General features: G+C 43.8%; 1 protein-coding gene across 1 annotated transcript in view; it reads left to right on the top strand.

The window, feature by feature from the left end:
- The first annotated feature begins 1,874 nt into the window (after positions 1-1,874).
- Positions 1,875-24,250, top strand: part of LAPTM4B (lysosomal protein transmembrane 4 beta) — a 57,013-nt gene continuing 34,637 nt past the window's right edge. The window contains exons 1-2 of the mRNA XM_088533651.1: positions 1,875-2,006; positions 18,239-18,350. Coding sequence (XP_088389777.1) covers positions 1,911-2,006; positions 18,239-18,350 — 208 coding nt within the window. The 5' untranslated portion in view covers positions 1,875-1,910. The remainder of the gene's footprint in view (positions 2,007-18,238; positions 18,351-24,250) is intronic.

Here is a 24,250-nt window from a genome sequence, read left to right as displayed (position 1 = left end):
ATGAAATGATCATCAGAATCTAGGGCAGAATCTACCATAACTTGCAGCATGATGCTAACACCCTGCCAATCACCCAGAAGCCAAGGCACAAGAGCTAATTCTCCCATTGAATTAGGTTGTGTAGAGGAAGCTGGATGCTTAGCTAGCAGTCAAATGCCTTCTCAAAATCTGTTTGCCTGTAAGGAAACTAAATTGCTTTGCACAGTAAATCTCATGCTGTCATCTGGGTTGTGAGCACTTGCTGGGTCCCGCCAGGCTGGTGGGAGGCTCTATGAGCAGTTGTGCCTGTGCCCTCCCACTTACTGAGCAGGGCTGAAGATTGTAAATGCTTCGAAGCAGGGACGGCATCTTATATCTGCAAGGCAGGTAGTGTTCCACAGAAAGGCAGGTAGATTCGACTTATATATTTCCCTAAACTCTGCCTATGAGTCACTGCTTTTAGTTGCCTGAACTCCTAGAGTCAGTAATAAATCAGGAGTGTGATATAAGCCCTGGTGTTTCCTGATCTTTCCTCTGGGGCCTTTTGAACTGAAGTTAATAAATATACAGGAAATGACACTGAAATTATTAGCATTTACCATTTCATTCTCCCTTCCTTTTTCTTCCTAGGTTACCCAGATTAAAGTTATTGATGGGAAACCGTGAGTAAAGGAAGAAAATCAGTTAATTTCTCTTTAGAAAGATGTGAGTTGTATATTTGAGATCTTAGTCTTTCTATCTTACTTATTTTCTGGTATTGAATATATAGGTCATTCAAGGTTACAGGTGAGATAATACAGACCATGTTATCTAGGATCTTTCTTTTGTCTTTTGAATTTTTTTCCCAACTTGGATGTTTCATTTTACTGAAATCATAGCATCATTTTTGAATATGATTCTTAAGAAAAGATTTGGCTTTGGCATATATCCTGGCCAGAATTATAATTTTGGTCCCAAGGGGCTTTTCTCTTTACGTATTATTAAAAAATGCTTAAAAGTTTCATAAGGACAAGCTAAAAACAGTGAAATTCCTACTTAAAATATTTTAATTTATTGTAGTGGTTTTATAGCAGGAATGAGGCACAGTTAGAAAACCTTCTCCATGCCAAGTTAGCTTTTATCTCAGCATCACTGTTCTGTGCAGATGTACACGAGTAATAAAGAGGAGCCCCAAAGCAACCGTATAGGGAAACATTTGAGTACTTTTCCATGTTACGTTTTGATGATAAATTGTAGAACTTGGTTGTTAGCCAAGACAGGCGTCAGTAAATAAATCATCCTTAGGATTAGGCTAAGCATACAGAGCGCATGGTAGAATCTTCCCTATTTCCTCTAACAAGCCAAGTCCCAAATAATTAACTAGGGAAAAGACCTGCCTTGGTGGCCCCGCTACTGCTTAACTGCACTGGTTGGATCCCTTCACCGAATGCAGCTTGCTCTGCCTCAGTAGTGGAAAAAGTAGAGCTGATACCAATGAGATTAACGTTAATTTGTGCACCGGTTAAACACGGCGCTGGAGGGGATTAGGAGGACGGTGCGAGAGAAGCACGCTTCCAACCTGGGACAAACCGGTGCCCTCCTCCCCTTCACCTTGTGCTTCTCTACCCCGAAAGGGGCTTTTATAGCTCGTGCTTTGTCTATTGCCAAGAGCTCCCCTGAGGGCGAGGAGCCGCGCTGAGCACACGCTGTCCCGGGCTTGCTCGACTCCCACTTTGGATCTTAATAATAATAATCATTTATTATTATTATTATTTATTATTCTTTTTGATTTTTCTTTCTGGCGTCCCCCGCCGCTCCGTTTCGCGCCGCGCGGTCCCGCCCGCCGCAGGGGCGGCCCCGGTTCGGCCCGGCCCGGCCCCGGCCCGGCCCGGCTCCGCCCCGCGGAGCAGCGCGGCCAGAGGCGCGGAGGGGCGCGCAGCGGAGCCGCCGAGATGCTGAGCTCGCCCTGGGCGCGCTTCTACTCCAACAGCTGCTGCCTCTGCTGCCATGTCCGCACCGGCACCATCCTCCTCGGCGTGTGGTACCTGGTGAGCGGCCGCTCCGCGCCGGGGGGATCCCCCTCACCGCGTAACTGCGGCGCTTGGGCCGCGCTGGGCGGGCGCGCGGGCTGCTCCGCGGGGCGAGGAGCGCGGGGAGAGCGGCCGCCAACACCGCGGGGCCCCGCGGGCTCTCGAGGGACAGGCGGGTTTGCGGGGCAGGTGCAGACCCCACGCGAGCGCCTTCGTGGAGCCCCCCGAACTTCCCGGCGTCGTTTCTCGAGGCCGACGTGGACCCGCAAGCGCGTTAGCCCCAGCGAGGCTGCGCTGCCCACGCCGCGTGGAGGTGACCGTTTGTCATCCCTCCTTGCACCATGCAAAGAGGTCGGAGGTTCTCGTGTGACTGCCGGTCGCTATTTGTCAGATAGTTGTTGGTCCTGGCATCCTGGCCCACCTGATACCAGGTACTAGGAAGCCTTCCATTCTTAAGGAATATAGGGAGTGAGGAAGTGGCCCTGGAGGCACAACTCTCGCGGTTGCCCTGTGTCCCAGAGGCCACTTGACAAACAGGGAAAGGCTCCTGCGGGAGGAGGTGCATCCAGCCCGCGGCCCCCAACAACCTTCCCTCAATCCCTTGGGCAGCGGCGCAGGGAAAGCGGCTTTCCCCAAGCCTGCCCTGCAGTAGTTGCCGGGTTTGCAAACATGTGTCACGATGGTAAAAAGCGCTGGTTTGTCACTTTAGATTATGTAGATGCACTTCTCAGCCTGTTTAGTCCTCAGCGTCTCTTGGTATGAGAAATAAGTCTCCATCTGATGCCAAGGCTGTGCAGAGCTGCCTGCCAAGCATCATTTTTCAAATGATTGCAGACGGAAGCAGATTAGACTCAGGCTTATTTGCTAACTACTGAAACTCGCCTCAGAGCAAGTGAAAAATGCAGGGCTGCCCTCCATTGTAGGGCATCCTGTTAAATAAATTCAATCAGCGTAATTAAAAGGCTAGGTTGTCATTAATGTCCTAGAAATCATATAAAACGATCTATATCTTATAAAATGTGTTTCACCTTGGAGAAAATGGTGCATCGGTTGAGCTATTTATTGTTCTTCATTTAATACCACAGGCAGAGGATATTTCCTTTAACTGTATTGTATCTTTGATCCTCATAGTGTTGAAAAAAGACTTCCTTCATTAACTAGCTACAATTGAGTTTCAGTAAGTTTTAATATGATGACCTAAAAGCTGCCAGGATGCTTATGATTTCATTCTGTCGATGACACTTGATTGGCTCACAAGCAGGCTCAACTATCTTTTAGCTCTATTAAATTTTTGCCCTTTAATAGAGCTAAAAGATAGTTGAGGAAGAGACAATCAAGTGCATCAACTAGCCTTGGATAGGATAAAAAGCCTGGCAGTGTTTTAGAATTAGTTATCTGTTGTATTGCCAATGTTTTAATTTTACTGACTGTAGTTGACATCATATTTTCTGCAGAATAACATTTACAATTTTCTTTTCTAACTAGCAGATATTTTCTGATTAATACATTTCTTGCTTTGTTCCTTTTTTCGCAACTTTTTCAAGGGAAATTTCTGAATGGCTTCAAACTGACAGTAGCTCATGTCATGATACAGATTTTATGTCCTTCCTATATTGCAAACCTTTTGATTATAAGGTTGGGACTATTAAGAATAGAAACATAAAAATGGGTATTGATGATGAACCCTAAACCTTTTTTTAGCTTTAAAAAGATATAAAGTATTAAAAAAGTAAGGGGTAACTCCTTGAGTCAGTGGCGACCTTAGCTGAAAGATGCCAGTTCACAAGCATATAGGAAATCATATTTCAAAATGTGTCTTTATCTCAGAAGATCAATAGGACCTGATACTGTGTGGTATTGAGGGTAGCAATATGTAAAAATACGTGCTCTTTTGGTGGCAATCTTTTTCTTTGCATGCATTTCAAGTGATTGTGTTTCTCAAACCCACAAGTGAATTATGAATTTTATCTCGAAGTTAAAACACACAAACAGAAAAAAATGATTTTTTTTCAACACACAAATTTGTATTCTGCACATTGTTTGCCATTATGCTTTACAGGAAATGACTTGAAGAAGAAAATATCTCTCTAGAGAATGAATAGTTTTCCTATCATTTTTTATATATCACTGCCTGTGAAGTATAAGCTTGATTAATTCTGTGGCTGTTAATACCATGATTCAGTTGAACAGGCTTCTCAAGGAAGAAAAATGGTAGCTTGGAAGTTTTACCAGGCTTCAGAAATAAAATTTTCACATGTTGATCTGATTTTGAGGTTGGATAATTTCTGGAGGCAGAATGTCATGTCAGAATAAATGTGGAAAAATAGTCTGCTTCCCTGGGAAGCCCTTTAGTTTTAATTGAAGACTCTCTACCAAGAGTAGAGAGAAGGGGGAGCTGAGTGCAGGTGGCTGCAGCATTGGAGCACCCTGCCCCAGAGGTGGAAGGAAGGAAGGAAGGAAGGAAGGAGCTGCCTTCTTAACAACCAGGCACCCTTACAGTAGTCTCACAGTGTATCAATAGCTAGAAAATAAATATTTAACTTTGCCCTATTTTAGAGTATAATAGCTCTCAGAATACTAATGTTTCTTAGCTATGGTATTTCAGGATTTTTTTTCCTGGTGGAGCTCTATGCACTGCATATAAAAGCATATAATGCAACGCAGCATTGTATAGTATTCTAGTGTTGCATAATATACACAGCACCGAGGGGCCTCAGTGCTGAATGAAACTTATGAAGAAGGAATGGGGCATCCCAGTATCAGTAAGATGCAAATGCCTGAAACCAAGGTCAACTAGGGCTGCAAAACAGGCCCCACTTCAGGAGCTGCTTTGCTCTCTTAAGGAATGCTTAAGGAGGGTGTCAGCACTCAATGCAAGCAATGTGTTGAAGATAAAAATGCCATTAATATGGCTGGCTGAGGGGTAATATTCATTCCACATCTTGGGACCAGTCCCATTCTGTTGGTTATTTTAGCTTTTTTCTCCCCCTGGCCTTGACTTCACACTTCTCTGTAGAGTATCAAACATAAAATCAGAGGTCCCAAGCAACAACATGGAAGCATTGATTCCAGGTGCAAAGCTCTAGCAAGTGTCATACTTCGAAAATAAGAGAGGGAAAATGACAAAATTGCTTCCAGTTACTTCATTTTCTTTTAGACACTTGGACTGGTGTGCTGTTCAGGGCAGTGACACCTGAAATGAGCCGGTTTGGCTCCTGAAATCTGCCTGAGACTGGAGGGCGAAACAAAGCTGACTTCTTTTTAAGTTCTGAGTGATCTAGTTAGTGTTGGTGGGTCAGAATTAACACCTTCTCTGGTAAGCTCTTTAACAGCATTTATACACGCAGCAGGTCGTCTTCCTGAGTAACTGGATTTAATTTTCCTTTTTTAAAAAGCAGAGCAGGAGCAGAGGCTGCGGTGCTGACAGTGTTACCAGCGGGGAGTTTCCATGTCCTGCAATGGGGGGTTAGATGCACAAAGGCTCCACTGGCCCCATCCAGGACAACAGGAATTATTTTCCATTGGCTTGGGTGGAGGAAAAAGATAAAACTTGAAGTTCAGAAGAAAAGCATCAAGGAGGAGCTTTGATTTTTGTGTGAACATGTGTCACCGGCAGTGCCTGCTGCTGGCTGTGGTGCTGGGGCCAGGGCCTGGCAGCCTGGCCCCCTTGGGTCCCCCCCAGGGCTGTCCTGCACCACCAGAGCTGTCCCTCAGCTCGGGACACTGCCCTGCAAAAGAGAGACTGAAATAAAAGCAAGTGGAAGGATGAGAGGCTCTTATTAACTGAGAGTTACCAAGGTGTTCAGGTCCCCTCTGAAGGACACGTGGTAAGGACGTAAATAGAAGAAGCCTAAGTTCTTAGCCAGGATGGATTCAGCATTTGAGCTGATGTTTGGGGAAAGTTCAATGCGTTTCTAGTGTTGTTGCTTCAGTTCTGTTCTCAAGATATTCTTATGAAAACTTGTATAATTTCTGTCTAGATCCCGCTTGTTTTTTTACTAACACGACTGAATCCTAATGGAGCAAAACTGTAGTGGTAGTAGCCTTTTATGTTTTAAAGCAAAAGGAAAGTTTTGCTTACTAAGGTACAATTGATTTTTCAAGTTGAACGCCCTGCTGAGATCAGTACAGTGCACTTGATGTCAAAAGGTGAATCAAGGTTTGTGTTTTGGGATTGGACCACGCTGAATTCCTTATCTTTTTCAAAAGCAGGTGTAAACCAACATGGTGGCAATGTGCTTAAATGCCAGTTAAGAGATTCTTATGGTAGTTTTATAGACCTGAAAATGCTGGTTTATGTAGCAAGGAGCAGAGGTCAGCACCGACTGCTCACATAAATAGGATATAGCTACCCCGGAGGTCCTGAAAGCTCCTCCAGCCCCATTAGCAGCCAGTGCTGCTAATGCTGCTCTGTTGAACAGAGCTGCTCACTCCCATGAAGAGTTGCAAGCATGGGGCTTTCCAAGGACTCCTCGGAGGGAGAAGGAATAAAAAGAAACAATAACATGAAAATGTTAATTTATCACTTATTTTCCAACCTGAGAGCATGAGGAAATGTTGAAAACTGAGGATGGGGAAAAAAGAACTGAAATTGTGGAAAGGGGGAAATGACACCCCTGGAAAGGTGGCGTGTGAGGCAGGTGGAAGTGTTGCCGTTACAGACGCATCCCGGTGTGGGCCTGCAGGAGCCTGCGTGGGTACAGGTTCGAGGCCTTGTGTTTTATATAAGATCCAGACTTCTCTGAGGGGCCAGAGCTGGGTGGTGCCAGCGAGATGAGCAGGTCCCGTCCCTTGGTAGATGTTGTGTCTGTAACTGGTGACATTTCTCCGCTGACAGGGCAAGGAATCACGATCTGATCTGAAATGACTTGAGATTCCTGATTCTTGTTGTGGAGATGGCTGTAGTGAGTAAAAAATTTTATCCTAAGCTGTATCCTTATAAAAGGATTTATAATTTCTTTCTTGTCTGTTCTTCCTGTCATAAAATGAAAGCTGAGCGTGAAAGCTGAGCATGAAATTTCCGCATCTGGAGTATTGTGTCCATACACAATGGACAGGGCAAGAGGGATGTGGAGCTGCTGGAGAGAGTCCAGCGCAGGGCCACAAGGATGATCAGGGGCCTGGAACATCTGCCCTGTGAGGAGAGGCTGAGGGAGCTGGGCCTGTTCAGCCTGGAGAAGAGAAGGCTGAGAGGGGACCTGAGCAGTGTCTAGAAGTACCTCAAGGGAGGGAGTGAGGAGGATGGTGCTGGCCTCTTTTCAGTGGTGGGCACTGACAGAACTAGAGGAAACGTCCGGAAACTGAAACACCAAAAGTTCCACAGGAACTTAAGGAAAAATTTCTTATATTGAGGGTGACAGAGCGCTGGAACAGGCTGCCCAGAGAGGTTGTGGAGTCTCCTTCTCTGGAGATCTTCAAACCCGCTTGGACGCAGTCCTGTGCCACGTGCTCTAGGTGACCCTGCGTGTGCAGGGGGTTGGACTAGATGATCTCTAGAGGTCCCTTCCAACCTTAAGAATTCTATGATTCGATGATCTTGAGGGGGGAAAAACAGTAGTAAAAAGAACAGATTTTGGAAAAAAAAAACTACAAGGAGAGCTGCTTTCGAGACAGGCTTGCTTCTGAAGAAAAGTGGGGAGGAAAAGAAAAAGCAGGGGACCTGTTTTGAAAGGCCCCCCTGTATGTTTAATTACATGTTGAATATCCAGCTGAGACTGGTATCAGAGGAGACTCAGTGTTTATTCTTAGACTGCACGTGTCCATTTCATTATCTTTAAGACAAGTGGGAAATATATGAATTCTCCTGCACTAAAATGCCTAATCAACAAACTGGAACTACATATATATTTATTTTAGGCCTGGAAAGAGCAAGGAAAGACCAGCAGTGATCACTAGCATGAAGAAAATGCATCTGCTCTGGAGGGCCTTTGAAATAACTACATTCTGTAACTTACCTAGAGAAAGAGTTTTAAATAACTTAGTAGTTAATTGTCTGCTTCATGAAGGAGGACTCCTTAAATAACCCCCTGTGCGCAGATCCAGGCTTGTGTTTGTAATATAGGACCTTATTCTACCTCCTTTCTTCCCCCTCCAGTTTGTGCTTGAGGGACTTTTCAGTTAAATTGCAAAATGAAGCACCATGCGGGAGAAATTAAAAGTGAAGATTAATAAGGCTGCGAAGGGCTTGTCCCATTCACCTGTGGCTGACGGGTTCAAACTGTGAACCCGCCAGAAAGATTATTTGGAAAAAAAAAAGATGATGATGGATTCATGGTTCCATACAGTACTCCAGGTTACCTGTGTTTTCTTTTCTCAGTGAAAATATCCAGGTTTGTGTTTGTTGTATTGCACGAAAGAGCAGAAACAGCATTTTGTTGCTTGTACCAGATTTTATCAATGTATCTGTGCTTTCTTTTGAAAGCTTTCTTAAAGCATTGAAGAGCTGTGATTCTCTGCAATGTTTTGGGGGGTTTTACCAAAGTATTTATGAGCTTGCAGCACAACACAAGGGTTTCTGTAAACTTCTTTGAGCCCTTAGCACTGTGCATATCCAAGTTTTCTTATATCCCTAAACACAACACCAAGATTTTTCACACAAAGCATGAATCGCACAACTGTAGCTGATAATCTGCATCAGCTGTGCAGTATTGTCTCTTCCAGTTATTACAGTTATCAATTCAGAAAATGAAATCTTTTTTAAAATGTACCCTTTTTTAAGTAAGCTCTTCAATTGAGGTAATAAATTCACTGGGATTATAAGAAGCAGTTGTCTCCCTCCTGTGAGCAAACAGATGGTTGATTGTAAGAGGAGCACAGTTTACATAAATGCTTGTTAAAGAAAGTAAACAGACTAAGAGTACAATACAATATATTTACCCTTGTCTTTTATAAGATGTCTTGCAAACACCATGAATATATTTATGGAAGGAAAGGGGGGAATTACATTAATCAAGTAAAATGTGTTTTAAAAGTTCCGTTGAAGGTTAATATGTATCTCCTAGTGAGCCAGAGGTGGATGCATTAAGCTTTGTAAACTCTTCGTTGATTAGGCTGACGTCAGTGAAAATGCAATTAGCCTTATGTATTCCTGGACATATGGAACGGATGTCGCAAAATAGCCAGTGATTAATTTCCTCTCTTGCTTTCTTTTTCTCTATTTTATTGCTCGGGTCCTCTTTTCACTGTACGTCTTCGGGAGTTTAAAGTTATTAAGGCTTGAAAGTGGGCAGGCAAGTTTGTGTTTTGGTCTGCAGCTGAATATGAGGTTATAGCCCCAAATCTCCTAGCAGGCAGAAAACAAATAAATACATACCTGGCATAAAGCAAAGTCAAGCTCCTAGCTGAGGGAGCAAGAAAAACCTCCTGCTCCATCAGACGTTTTGAATCTGCCAGCAAGGCATCGATGAGGAAGCGATTTGGGCTTGAGCCTAGTGCCCCGCTCCTGCACCCCCTCTGGGTCTGCTCCCTTTCGTACGTCTGCAGTCAGCTCTGGCTACAGGGATTTTAGTCCTCTGGCTTCAAAGAGCTTTTCAAAGTGCTGTGGCTGTTTTTCACTTCATTTCAGCCTTCTGCTGAACAAGGTCTTGTTCTGTCAGGAGATATATTAAGCTACTTAAAATGGACAAGACAAATGCTTTTGGCAGAAATACAGATTGGTGGGGGATTTTCGCCTTGCAAAGGTGCATTTCCCATCTGCAGAACAGCTGTGCCCAGATAGGTCAAGCAAATGCAACCACGTTGTTTACTCTGTTAGGAATTATCTGGCTCTAGTGAGCCATCCTGGGCCCCGTGGAGTGCTCCCCTCCTCCTTATGTAACCAATTTGCTGTGCCGGGCTGTGATGTGATGCGTTTGCTGCCGCCGGGCGTGAAGCCTCGCGTGGCTTCCGCGGCTTTGCCTCGCGGCGGTTCCATGAGGATAATTGATCGGGGTTCTGGCGCGTTTCCTAATTAAGAGAACGCGGCCTGGTGTCCGCAGCCCGGGCACGCCGCTGTCCTCAGGGCAGCAGTGCCTGAGCAGGGAGGAGGCAGCTCGGCCTGAGCACGGGCACCTCCGGGGACGTTTGAGGGGCACGTGAGCTGCTGGCCATGGTGCCACCTGCACCCCCGCTGCCTGGTTGCTGCTCTGCAGGCTGGAGCCTCTCCTGCCACAGGCCCGAGTTCAGCTTCAGACCCCTGGGAGCTGCCACTGCTCACGCCAGTGACAACATTTTGACAGGTCCTCTCGCACTTGTCGCCTGCAAGACCCAGCGACTCTGGAAGAACAAATGCAGAAACCAAACAAATCCCAGCTAAGGATTCAACAAGTCTTTCTCTGTTTTTATACTTAGCAGTGCTTTGCTGCACTTTCTCCACGACATGCTGAACCAGGGTGTGCTTCAGTAAAAGCTGTGAGCAAGTCTGCCGGTGGTAAACGTGAGCCTGCAATATATATTTTTTCCCCCAGTCCGAGCAGAAGGCCTCAGCAGTCGTTTCCAGGACCTTGCTCAGACGCAGGTTTAACTTTCAGGAAGTACAATGTAAGAATAATAAAGAAGGCACCAATACATTTGCATACAAATATCCTACTTCCTTAAACCATGAAAGAACTAAGATTAAATATATAACAAATTAAACTGTATCTCTAGGGAGGCAGAAATCTCTTGTGGGCATCCTGCACAGTCTGACCATCTAATTTTTCTTTTACAAATCTGGTCATTACCATATTTCATTAGTGACAGGCCTCTTGTGGTTTGGGTTTTAGAACTGTTAAAAGGCATTAGTTGAGTCATTTGTATAAAAGAGTGCTGATAAATGGTGCTGGACTTCCTATATCAATTTAATCAGTATAGACTTGAAAGTTCAATGGCTAGTGCCATTATAATAATCAAAGCTGATATTATACATAAAGTCTGATTAAAATATTCAGTTCTCTAAAATATGCTCTCTATAATATGCTGGTCTGAGCCTTCCTGAATCCGTCTTTAACTTCTCATGAGTAATACAAAAAAAAAAAAAAAAAGGCGCCACGGAATTCCAGACTCAACCATCTTCTCAGATTAAAGAACACAAAAATTTAATTGCTACTTCTGATCTGACTAATGTTCTCGCTGTTGCAGTGCAGTACTTCAGATAGCAGCCCAAAACATATGCTTTAAGAAGCCACAAAGGCTAATAAGAAAGAATGACCTATACAGGGAAAGCATTTTCTCTTATTCCCCTATTATTCTTAAGGTTGGTCAATAGTCTGAAGCATTAGGGCATATATATATATATTTATATACATATATATATACATAATATACATTTTAAGATTTTATGAGTAAGCACATACTTTTTCTGAATATACATTCATCATTTTCTGTATTCCTCCAACCATTTGGCTTCAATAACAATGTCTGATAATGAGTTCCCCTAGTAAATGGCATGAAGGGTTTGCTTTTAACCCATCTTTGCCTGGCCAGCTTTCTGCTCCCCTTCAGAGTGTTATGCTTTCATTAGGTAAAAGGGCAACTTATTGTGGCTGGGTTTTCTTCCTTGTACCATTTAATTATCTTGTTTAGAATGTATCTGTAGCTTATCCCTGTGCTCTGCATTGGAGAATAGATGTATTTTAAATAGTGTGAGGCAGAAGGCTTCTGTAGGAGAGAAATGAAGCAAGAAGGATCTCGCCGACAGCCAGAATTCTCCTGCTCCTTCTTTCCTTAGGAGCTCAAACCTCTATAGGATTGTGCGTCCTCTTCATGGTAAAAAAGTGTTCTTGTTTTTGTTAGTCTTCCATGTTAAATGTTTCCTTGCAGGAGAAATGCAAAGAACATGCCAAATGGGAGGCAAAAGATAAATGGAACAGATCTGTTTGTAATAGTAATATTTTAGTAGTATTTTAATAGCAATACTGAGCTCAAACAGCCAAGTAATATAAGATGCTTACTATACTATGCAATAGTATAAAATACTTAGGTTCAAGGAGCAAAAAAAATTTAAGAGTGGGGTTTTGCTTCTACAGCATATAGATACTTACAGGCATAAAATTACCTTTTTTGTGGGAGACAGGGTAACTGGGATTTTGCTTGTGAGTTTATTCAGTTTGTTTAAAAACACTTAGGATATCTTACCAGCAAAAAATACTTAATAAGTAGTTTCCTTTGGTGATAGCTCTGTAGAGTAACAAACTAAATCCTTCTGTTTTGTGTTTTTTTTAATGTCTGCTAGAATTGTGTTTACCAATTCAAAGCCAACCAAGGTTTGAGTGTTTTGGTTGGCAGTCCCAGAGATGGGCCACCACTCAAAATCTTTGTAGAAATCTGCTCTTTCTCACTGCTCAGTCTCAACAATCTTGTTCACCGTCGCCTCTTGCAGCAGATAAGGACAGTGACAGGCAGAGGACTGCACCCTCGGCTGTAGTGATGTGTATGGCAATAGCCCCCTGTATCATTCAGTTCTAATTCTATAATATGGATTACAGAAAGTTGGGGAGGTTAAACCAGAATTAGAAGTTCCCCCAAAGAGACAGTGCACAGAATGCTGGATCCAGGTACCAACTGAATTATCAGTACAAACAAAGCTAGTTCTCTCTTGTGGGTCTTTATTTATTTATTTTTTTTCCAATAAACATAAGGAACTTTCTTCACCACACTGGAAATTGCAGAGAGAACTGTGATAGAATATTTGCCCAACAGACCCTATGGTGTTTAATAGAAACACTGGGATAGTTTAATGCAACATGTCAAATTAAAGTGTGTTTAATACTTCCTCTTACAAACTCCCTTATCAGAGCCATTTTGCTTCAACTCTTCTAGCTAATGTAACACTTGAGAATTCTTTCAATGTTTATGGACTTAGATATGAGCTTGAATGTTTCCAATCTATACTGAGGTAGGAAAAAGATCTGTATTATTGGTATATTCCCAGGAGCTACTCGTTTGATTTCGGATAAGAGGGGCTAAACACCACACAGTGCTGTGAAGAGTCTGAAATGAAACTGTGTTGTTCATTTTGGCATCACCCATCGGCGTGCAGGTGACATCTTCTTTCTCTTGTGTTTTGTCTCAGTGGGCCCCCATCGTTTACTGCTGATCTCTGAAGGAAATGATATGGCCAAGAAGACAACTCATTCGAGATTCTAGAGCATTATGTGGTTTATAAACTCTGCATCACCCCCACTAGCAGAGCTCCCTGGAGTCAGACCAGGGAGGCTCCGTCGCTGCGGAAGCCGTGAGAGCGGCAGGCGCTGCCGGTCCTGCCCTCGCCATGGGCTGCCCTGCTCACAGCTGGTGCTGTTTAAAATATCTGGGTTTATGAAATCATGTTTTATAAGACTGAAGCAGGAAATCTTCAGTATTTGGGCCACCTGTCTTTTCCAAAATGCTTCCTGTTGTACATAGTGGAAAAAAAAATACATTTTTCTCTTTCCTTTAAACACATGTCTTGGCTCTGGACAAAAGCACCACGTTCCTTTCCTCCTCTGTGTGGACAAGAAAGTGAATATTTTTCATCTGTGATTTTTTTTTTCTTCCTGAATTAGGGCAGGGGGGTAGCTGGACACTTTTAGGACTCTGAGAGCTGTCTCCCATGTGCAGTCTCATTAGGACACTCTTGGCCCCTCTGAAGAGCTGTTTCTTCAGCGCAAGATCCGTCACCTGTCTCCCAACACTACTCGTAGCACCCTCGCTCTCCCCTCTTTGGCTTTACGCAGAAGGCAGTGCTTTGCTGTGATACAATTGCACACTTGTGTTCGCAGTCACGTTTTTGCTAAGCTGTGCACAAGCAGAGCCGGAGAGCAAGGCCTTGAGAGCGCAGCCTCCTTCCCCTTGTCCCTTTCAGGGACCCTCCCCCAAAAAGGGCTGAATTTGTCCTCTTAGAATCATAGAATCACAGAATGCTTAAGGTTGGAAGGGATCTCTAGAGATCATCTAGTCCAACCCCCCTGCACACGCAAGGTCACCTAGAGCACGTGGCACAGGACTGCGTCCAAGCGGGTTTTGAAGATCTCCAGAGGAGACTCCACAGCCTCTCTGGGCAGCCTGTTCCAGGGCTCTGTCACCCTCACTGTTAAGAAATTTTTCCTTAAGTTCCTGTGGAACTTCTGGTGCTTCAGTTTCTGGCCATTACCTCTAGTTCTGCCCGTGGCCACCAGTGAAAAGAGGCCAGCACCATCCTCCCTGCTGCCTCCCTTGAGGTACTTATAGACACTGCTCAGGTCCCCTCTCAGCCTTCTCTTCTCCAGGCTGAACAGGCCCAGCTCCCTCAGCCTCTCCTCATAGGGCAGATGTTCCAGGCCCCTGATCATCCTTGTGGCCCTGCGCTGGACTCTCTCCAGCAGCTCCACATCCCTCTCATACTGTGGGGCCCAGAACTGGACACAATACTCCAGATGCGACCTCACCAGGGCTGAGTAGAGGGGCAGGATCACCTCCCTCGACCTGATGGAGACGCTCTTCTTAACGCACCTGAGGATCCCATTGGCCTTCCTGGCCACAAGAGCACACTGCTGCCTCATGGTCAACTTGTTGTCCACCATGACGCCCAGGTCTTTCTCCGCAGAGCTGCTCTCCAGAAGGTCAGTCCCCAGCCTGTACTGGTGTTTAGGGTTATTTCTCCCCAGGTGCAGGATCTTGCACTTGGATTTGCTCCCACTATGGCAAACACTGAACCAGGGACCATGGACCATCCGGCAGCGAGAGGAGACAGGACCAGAGACAGGCCTGGAGCCAAACTCCAATGTGCGTCTGAAAGGTCCACCCAGGAGGTCCACCCAGGAGCTGGGGCCAGAGCCAGCAACGTAGCGGCGCAGGGCAGCACTGAGGCCCTGTCCTGGGCTGAAATGGGTCCTGGTCAGGGCCCTGGAGGGTGACAGGGACAGTGGGGGCTGTCAGTGCCCTCAGGACCCTGTCCTGCCGCTCTGGGTGGCAGTGTGGTCATAAGCAGCAGTAGGACCAGCTGGTCACTTGCGTTTCATTCTCACAGCTGAACACCAACTTGACACACGTTCATGAACATATGTCCATTTTTTTCCATCTGTAAAAGGAGGACAGCGTGTCTCATAAGGGAGGCATAGGGATTAGTTTCTTCCTGAAGCTTTGCATAATGTTGATTAGTCATTGCATTATTTGTTATTGAAGTAATATAAAATATCTTGAAGGAAATCTTGGCACCACTGAGAGAAAAGCAAAACATATTTTGCTTTTCCTAGAACAGAGACTTCAACCCTCATACCAACTGCATATGTCAGCAGGGAATCGCTTTATGCTCTTTTGCTTGATCATGTGTCCTAAGAAGATTCTACATCAGTAAGTTTTTAGGCATGTTAAATTTCTGTGTTGAAGCATTATTCAAAATTCTGTTGTTGCATCTCTTCAAAAACAAAACCCAAGCCCAATATAGCCAATTTGCACACTTTCTTCTCTGAGATGGAAGTCGAGAGAATAAATACATGATGTTTTTCACTTGCCCTGTTGACAGTAGTTTTGGAAAGTGCTCAGAGACCATTATGCTCAGGATAAAAACCTCATGGAATAGAAAAGTGATGCACTAACGGCATTAGATACATTCCCATTGACTACAGGAGGGTTTATGTCAAGCATATACATCCAGTGTGTTAGAGAGACACCCAAATACTGCTCTGATAACTGCGTAGTCTCAATCTAGACATAACTAAATGGGGATGTGTCCATATCAGTATTTTATGACTCTTTCAGTCTGTATCTGTGCAAAAGATTAAACTTGTATGTCTTTAAAATACCAACATTATATACATTTGTAAATCGTGATTGAGAATTATTTTGAGTACCCCTCTTAAGGAACATGTATTTCTGTTATATATCTTCTCTCATGCTACAAAAGAATATAAAGCAATAACTGGAATGCAGTGTAAGTTATAAATACTGTTAAAAATTGAGAGGACTTATGGAATATAAGTTTGGATTTTGAAGATCATCTGATCCATGTTCAATGCCAAGACAAGACTATGTATGACTACAGCACTCCCAACACAAAATTATCCAGCTGTTCTATATAAAAATTCAGTGATGAAGACTCCTTAACACCCTTGCACAATCTTTTCTGCTGTCTGATGATTCTTGTTCAGCAAGTTGTCTAACTCAAATCTTCCTTCAGTCTAACTTAAAAGTGTTATTTTGCTCAGAGCCCAGTTTATCTGGAAAGGTATTTATTACCTTCTTCTTTTCCTTGCCTTCCTGCATGTGAAAGACTCCCATCATCTCCCCACCTGCCTCCACCTACTTTTCACTGGGCTAAGCACCCACAGTCGTCTTCTCCACCAGTCCATGCTTTCTGGAGGCCAGTGACCCACTTGTGGCTGGGACCTTCTAGGTAGGTTCCCAAGGGGTGTGTGGGGACGCCGTGGTCCCATCGAGGCGAGGAGGCCGCGCGGGTCTGACGCTCGTGTTCGTGCCGCGCTGCCCGCCGTGACGCAGCTGCAGGGAGGAGCTGACAGGATTACACTGACTCACAGTCAGAGTTTGCTCGTTGTCATACCCAGACACCTTTTTGAAGAACCGTTACCTATTGAGTCATATGTCACAGCAGTTGTCACAAATGTGGTGCTTTGCATTTGCCCTTACAGAATTATGCTCTATTTGCTTCAGGCTTTTGCTATAGCTGATAAAATCTTTTTCATTCCATCTCCTAAAGTGCTTACAGCTTGGCATGACCTGCAAATTAAGCAAAGATACTAGTCACAAGTGACAGTAGTGAGTATTTCAGCAATACTTGAGAACCCCATTCCATATATTTTCCATGTTGGCTGTGAATTCATGAGAACTCTTCCTTTATTGCAGCTGCCCACCCAGCTGAGTCACCTGTCTGCACTTCCAACCAAGCAGTGTGTTCTTAGCTTGCTTATGAGAATTTCATAAAGGATCATGCCCAAAGCCCTGCTAAGATGGAAAGGGATGATATCTGCCACTTTTCCCCTGTCTGTAAGACCTGTCAGAGAAGGAGGATGTCATGGTTTAACATGGTTTGTCCTTGGCAAATGTTGGTTATTGCTTCTGTCCGTAGCAGTTCTGAGTGCCATTCAGGCTTCATTATTTGCTCTTGGGTTCCTTTATTCTTAAATCTCACACTCTAACCAGCAGTTCTCTTTGTGGCTTTTCTTGTTTTTAAAGGCACACACTGGCCTTGCCCTTTCCACATCTCATGAACCCGACTTATTCTAGCTGCATTTCGAAGATCTCTAGTAACAGAGTTGAAATTGGTTCAACTTGGATGGAGTTTACACATCAAAAACATTTATCTTATCCAAGATAGCCTGTTCATGTATCCAAGCCTGTGTTCTTACCCCTTTTTGTTGCTGTTAGTAACCTGTGATCAAATTGGGATGACTTGAAAGTGAGAACCAAAGCAGTAAAAATCCAGCTCTCTCAGCGTACTATTTAATCACTTACCTTCCTAGTTGTGGAGGATAAACTTTTAGCCAGGCTGTGTTATTTCATGCCGTGCGATCTCTTTTCTACAATTATTCCTACTCACCTCAATGTGATCTGAGTATTTTGTTCAGACCTGTTTCAAAATACAGCTCTTGGCTCCCTCTGTGTTCCTCTAACGTCTCATACTTGGCAGTTGGGTTCTACTAATTTTTTTCTATGTTATTTGCTTGCTTTTTGTTCACTTATTGTATCATATCCAAGTCTCAGTGTATATGAATTTCTCTCTGTGGCATGTGACGTAGCAAAATGTGCATTGGACACTGGGCTAATATTGCCACTTACTCTTGTCTCCTTGGGCCTCCTTATTTAGGAGATTCGTGTGAATCAGCTCATCTTCCATAGCTGCTCTGACAGTTCAGTCTCTCCCAACAAATCAGCTCCTCTTTGATCATCTAGCAATTTAGCAGGACATGTCTTCAATCCCAGCTCTGCATGCTAGCCATCACTGACTACAGCACTCATTCTCAGGATGATTTTTTTAAAAAAAATGGTTTTAATTTTTGCAACAGGACTAACCGAGATGGATGTTTTAGCATGTTTTACAACCTGAAAGGGCAGTGGTATCTTGCCTGGTGTTGTGGGAAGGAAAAGGTGGAACCTAAGCTGTTCTTTCATTCTCCAGCCACTTGGGAAAAAAAATGTATTTATTTTTATACAAACCAGAGATCCTAATTAAAGTGTTAATACTACCTCCTGCTAAGTACTTTAAACTTTGCAGTCCAGCGCTGCCATAGTCAGTGTAGCCTGTGGTGGGCATGTCTTTTCCAGACTGTTTTCACTGCACACGTTCAGAGCGTGACCCTCTTCCTTGTTCCTCTCTGCAGATCATCAATTCGGTGGTGTTGCTGATCCTGCTGAGCGCCCTCACTGATCCTGACCAGTACCACCTCACGAGTGCTGAGTTAGGGGGTGAATTTGAATTTATGGATGATGCCAGTAAGTACCTGAGGTTTAACTATTCACACTCACCACTCTCCATCAGTTATGTAGCTATCCTATAGCTTCTATAATTCTGCTTCGATCATTTTTTCACCATGGTACCTTACAGTTATTTTTATTTTGAAAGGTGCATTTATGGCATGGTTCAAGAAGCTTACCTGTTAGTAACCTTGTGTGCTATGTTAGTAATCTTATCTGCTATGTTGTTATCTGACTAGATGAGGACAGAGCCTTGACACCTCCTTGGCATGGAGATGTCCCTCAGGTGATGCTGGAACCCTCCAGCGGGATTTTGCGGGACACAGGGTGCTGTGCAGTCCCTGGCCCTCCGTGCAGCGTGTCCTTTAGTGCCTACACATGCATAAAGACACATGCTGCTATTTATATAATTGCCTGAAAGTGTTCGTTCCCATTGCGCAGAGTTACTCACCCCTCACGTGCATATGGTGTGACTTGGGCAAGCCTGTGCTAACAGATGCAAGAATAAATATTAACCATATATCACTGTGTTGGTGATAATACAGAGCTGCTTCCTTCACTTGCCAAAAGACGTAGCAAAGCTTCAAAACAATTTCAGGGAAGAGTGATTTAGACCCATTTATACCTCCTACAGAAGCTTCCCATCCCTTCTGAGGAGATATACTTTTCTTCCACAACTTTTAAAAATGATTTGGTAATGCTTTGGTTTGTTTGCTTGTTTGTCTGTTTTAAATTTTTGAGTAGTATTTTGAAAATCTTGTCCTCTGTGATTTTGATGAGAATGCCTCAATCTGCAGATTATAAGATGGATGCATTCAGTATTTCTCACTGTAGTCTGAAATAAGGTCTCATACTAGCTATCCTGGTATCTTGATGTTCAGAATAACATATCCATGGCAAAAGATTCTAAGTTCTTTCATTATTCCTATTAAAGTCCATAAAATATCAACAGAAGAAGGAATAGCTCCATACATGAGAAAAATAATTATGGTGTGATGTGTCAGAGCTCCTGGGCCTCAGGTAAGGAATAACTTGAGGGTTTAGGAGCAATTGCTGCTTTACTTGTCTTGACTGAAAGCAACTACAACTTCTGAGTAAAAATCTTTTTATATAACTGGGTTTAAGAAAGTAAGGACCATAGTAGATACAGATGGGCTCCTAGCTGCTTCTGACATATTAAAACTGACTGCCTTGTCCTAATTCTCAGAGATTAACCTTGGTAATAACTGTCTGTCAGTGTGGTTTTATATAGCTGACATCAGAGGCCTGCCAGTGCCCAAGGCTTTAAAATAGTAATTCTGTTTTGTAATGCTATAGCTGTCACCTCAAGTACATTGGGAATTTCCATCTACATTTGAAAATTGTATTTTCTGTATTTTTTATTGAGGCTTCTGAAATGAACCCTGAAAGACGGTAAAAGGATGGCTTGTGGGCCAGGCAACCTTGTTTCCATTTGGTAAAGGGAACATTTCCCAGGCAGTTAAATTACAAATGAACGTCTGAATTAATGTCTCCTTTTATTCTTTGACTCCCTCAGGTTTAATGCCTTACTGAGTAAAGACAGCTGAATCAGGCTACTGGCTTTTATGGTTACTGGAAATAGCTGGCAGGAGAGAATTAAGATTTTGGTTTTTTTTTTGTTTTATTTTTTCTTTACAGTATGATTACATTGCTCAAATCCAAGGAAATGTTTATTTTTCGAGACAGACTTTCACATGACTTTCTCGTGTCCTGTTTTTGTCATTTTCTAAAGAAATGTTTCCTAGGTTTGTTCTATTTGCTGAATTTTTGACCAGAAACCATGTATGCAAAATACAATAAGGATACAGGATACATCAATTTTTATGCTAGTGAAGGTCTCCAAGTTGTTAACTTGTGCTGACAAATGAAAATGACAGAAATATGAGCCATTATTCTCAATACTGCCCTGTCAATAGCAAAGAGAAAAAAAGTAGACGCAGAGTTTGTGAGCAGAGTTGTCGCTCTCTTTCCATCCCTCTTCAGATAGGCTCTTTGGCATAACATCAGCTGAAAATAGACTTACTGAATCATAGTGGTGGAACTATGGCTCCCATCAAGTTAATGACAGATTTGCCTTTGACTTTCAAGAAACCAGGATTCCCTTAATATTTATATTCGTGCTTATTTTTGAGTGTGCACAGGACTGGTTTATGGAGTATTTTCAAAGTTTTTCCCTGCACTGGAAAAAAAATCCTGTCACATGCAGAGAAGCAGAGCCAATGTAGTGCAAAATATCTGGAAATGTCAATGCAGCATCAATTCTTCTGCAAATGATGCCAATGAGCATCAGTTCTTCTGCTCATCCATAATTTCAGAATTTACCTTGGTCCCTATGGCATTACCATAGGGTCAGAAATGACTGTTCTACTAAGAAGAGCACATTTACCTGAGCACTTATAAACAGCAGTAAATTATAGCTTTTCCCTTCTATTTTAGAAAAGAAATAATGCAAAAAAAAAAAAAAAGAAAAAAGAAAAATACCAGGATTTGCAATGTGGCAGATGGACCTACTGTGAGGACAAGTGTGTGTGGTTTGGCTGACTCACACATCTGGGAACTAGGGAAAACTCCAGGCTCCTACTGTACGGGATATTCCTCCGAGTCCAGTTAGCCTCATTTTAATTTTTATTATTTCCTTAGGACCTGAGAGAGTTTATGAACTAGAAGCTGGACTAGGAAACTCTAGAAATGTATTAGCTAGCCAGTTGCCTTTGCTATTACTAAAAGATTAATAATCTCTGCAGAAGAGGGGAAAGCCCTATAAATCATCTTGGCTTTTCTGAGGGTTTCACCTGGGACTCCTGCTCAGCTTGCCCAGTATACAGAGTGTGATCCTGACGTTTTAACAGCCCGGAGCTCTGTCGCTTGTTTTTATTTACGACGTCCACAGTGTCACAGATGTATGTGATACTTCAGAAGCCATAGCAAAGCTAGGACTGAAATTCTCTGTGTGCCCTGCAGAAATCCATGGGAATTTGAACCCTGGTGTTAGAGAATGAGGCCAAAATCAGCCCCAGGACATGTGAGGGAGACAGTAGAGCTGTTGGGCTGTGCAGAGCCCCAGGGACCATAAGGCAGGGTACACTGATGGATGCTCTCTTTGGGCAATGTGACATGCATCTGGGACCTAAAAAAGATTAATTCAAATAGAAATATGCTTCTAAGAAAGGCCACAGATAGCAGGCTTGGACTGGGGGAGAAGGGAGATAGTAAAGCATCCTGGACCCTCTCCGCCAGCATCTCCAGTGCAGCATAAGCCCCATTACATGGGGAGAGGGAGCAAAACAAATTCCTGCCCCAGCATAGCCTGTTCAGGGCTGCATTTTGCTGCCTCGCCTTATCCTCTGGAGGAAATGAGCTGACCTCCAAGGCAAGGAACGCTCTTCTCTACCCACTGCCTCCCTCGTGACCTGGGGAGAAGATGGCGCTGACGTGGCAGCTTGGAGGAGACACCTCCCCACGGCTGCAGCAGCCACCCCTGCCCTCCCTACGGAGAGGCACAGGGAGAAAGACCCATCTTTTAGGCAGGGGACGTGTCTGCAAGGGGGGCAGTGGTTCCCAGTAGGGAACTGCTGCTGTGGGTCAACTCCTGTGTTGGCTGCTCCGTGCGAGTCTGCCACGGCAGGAGCTCTGCCCAGCACTGGCAGCATCTTCTCCCTAAAGCAGAAGGTAGGAGTCCTCCTCACAGGCAAGAAGATCTGAACTCACTGCAAAATGTAGGGGGGAAAAAATCCTGTTGGTTTCTTTAAAAAGAAACCTAAAAACTCAAACAGACATCAAAAACAGTAGGGTAGAAAAATACTGCAGTAGTCCAAATACAGTTCTAGTCTCAAGTACCATGGAAAGTACAGCAAGACCAGTTCCTACAAAACTGTATATACCCCTGTCACCTTCTCATTTACTGTGCTGAATATCTAGTTTCATCCTCGTTAATTTAAGTCAACGCAGCTCAATAAACGCAGTGAAGTCTTAAATGAGAAAGAACCAGCTTGAGCCAAGTATGACTTGACATGGCAAAGTACAGCTAGGAACACAGAAAAGACTGAGAACGTGAGCGAGTCAGATCAAAGCCCAAATGCCAAGTTTATAACAATTTACCAGGCTGTGGCTTTGAGCCACCGCTGCCTGTGTCTGCGCTGCGTCTGCCCGCACTGCCAGCAGGAGCAGCTTCCCCTTGGAAACACTGAGTAGGTGAAGGGGTTAAGAATGGCTGGAATAAATAAATGAGCAGCACCTACAAACTGATTTCTCAAAGTAACAAAATTGATCCAAGAGGCAGCCTTCATTAGCACAGGCTTCTTTTTTAGGTGCTTCTCTGTTGGGGGCAGAATTCCGCTTACCTGTAATAGGCAAACAACACAGCTATTACAGCACCTAAAAAGCTAGAGACCACTCAGGGCATATAACTCGGATGACTAAGTTACATGTCAATATTCCCTATACAATTGATGAGGAGAAAGAGGTTTCTCCAAAGAACAGCTTGGGTTGCCCTAACAAGGCGTCAGCCCCTTCTGAATCACAAGCAGGGAGCCCAGAGGGCTCCATATGGCAGCTCTCATGCAGCAAAACTCAGAGCTGAGTACCTAGATGAGAGACGAGAGCAGCACAAGTTATTTATTTATTTGGATAAATAACACTCAAAGATTCCAGTGTTTGCACTGTGGCTAAAGCCAGGGCCGGCCCTTTGGGGGGCTTCACAGCAGGGTGGAAGGCAGCTGCACAGGAACATGTGTTGCTGAAGCCAGGAGGCCTCCCTTGCCAAGGGCATGCTTCTCCGTGTGCTGGACTCCGTATTCACATGCCATGGCAACTCTGTAATCAAATAGAGGCATTTTAGCACCGTAAGTGTCTCCAGAGTCAGGCAGTGGTGAGTAGTGAACTCTTTGCGTATCTACCTTGTACTTCACTGTGACCCAATTCTACCTGATGCTTCATCGGAAAAGTCATTTAAAAGCAGCTGGTAACAGAGCTGTAAGCAGCAGGTGTCTCTCAGGCCAGCTGGGAATGCTGCAGATTATGTCCCCTGTACCTTGCATCCTCTTTTCTTTTTGTACACTCTCTCAGCCTCTTAAAAGTAGATACTGTGTTTTGTTGCAGATAATTCAGGCTCAGAAATACAGTCTTAATTCTGGCATTCTCGCTACAGCCCATAATGGTGTGGACCAAGGAGGTCTGTGGGAAAAGGCCAAATGTTATTCTTTCCTCCAGAATCCCCTTCCAGCAGTTCATGGCTTAGGAACTCCTAAAATGCAATGAGAAGTTAACTAAAAGCTCAGGAGCCGTAGAATAAAAAAGTAGGGCTTCTATAATTGCTACAAGAGTGTTTTGCTTCATATGCTACTTTGCCTTTCCGGACAGTCATGTGTTTATACAAACAGTACAACTCTGGAGTATTCTCAGGTGAAATTAAAGTTTCCAGTATATCTACACTAAGATGCCATGTCCAATTTTCATTTTAGAAATTCCCTTTTACTTTTTTAAAGATTTTAGAGATACGTGAGCACGATACAAAAACAATCTATGGTGTTTATTCTCTTTTTGTTTGTGTTATGACCCATTTTAACTGGGCATCGTTTGGGTTAGTCATGGAGTAAAAGTGGCAATAATGAGAAGATCCTGCCCTTGCTGAGGTTAATTTGAACTCGGCTATTTAGGTCAATATGGTCATCACTTTTAAGGCTGTGAATGTTTTTTAAATTCCGAGAGGCTGATCCGGATGGTTGAAGATGTGGCAGTGGTTCCTGCTGACCAGGAGCTGTGCTGATGCTGGGAGCTGTGTCAGGGTTTGGGGCAGGGTGTGAATGCACCCAAGGCGGTGGGTAGTAGCCAGGCCACTGATTCCTGCTGAGCTTCATATGGGTCTGGCAAGCTCAGATGTGTCTGTGCTGGTCACCTTT

Source organism: Tinamus guttatus, unplaced genomic scaffold, assembly GCF_059628265.1.
Source record: "Tinamus guttatus ecotype Peru unplaced genomic scaffold, ASM5962826v1 Tinamus_guttatus_pri_ptg000510l, whole genome shotgun sequence".
Lineage (NCBI taxonomy): Eukaryota > Metazoa > Chordata > Aves > Tinamiformes > Tinamidae > Tinamus > Tinamus guttatus.
Note: the sequence above shows the minus strand (reverse complement) of the source record. Positions and strands in the feature narration are given on the sequence as shown.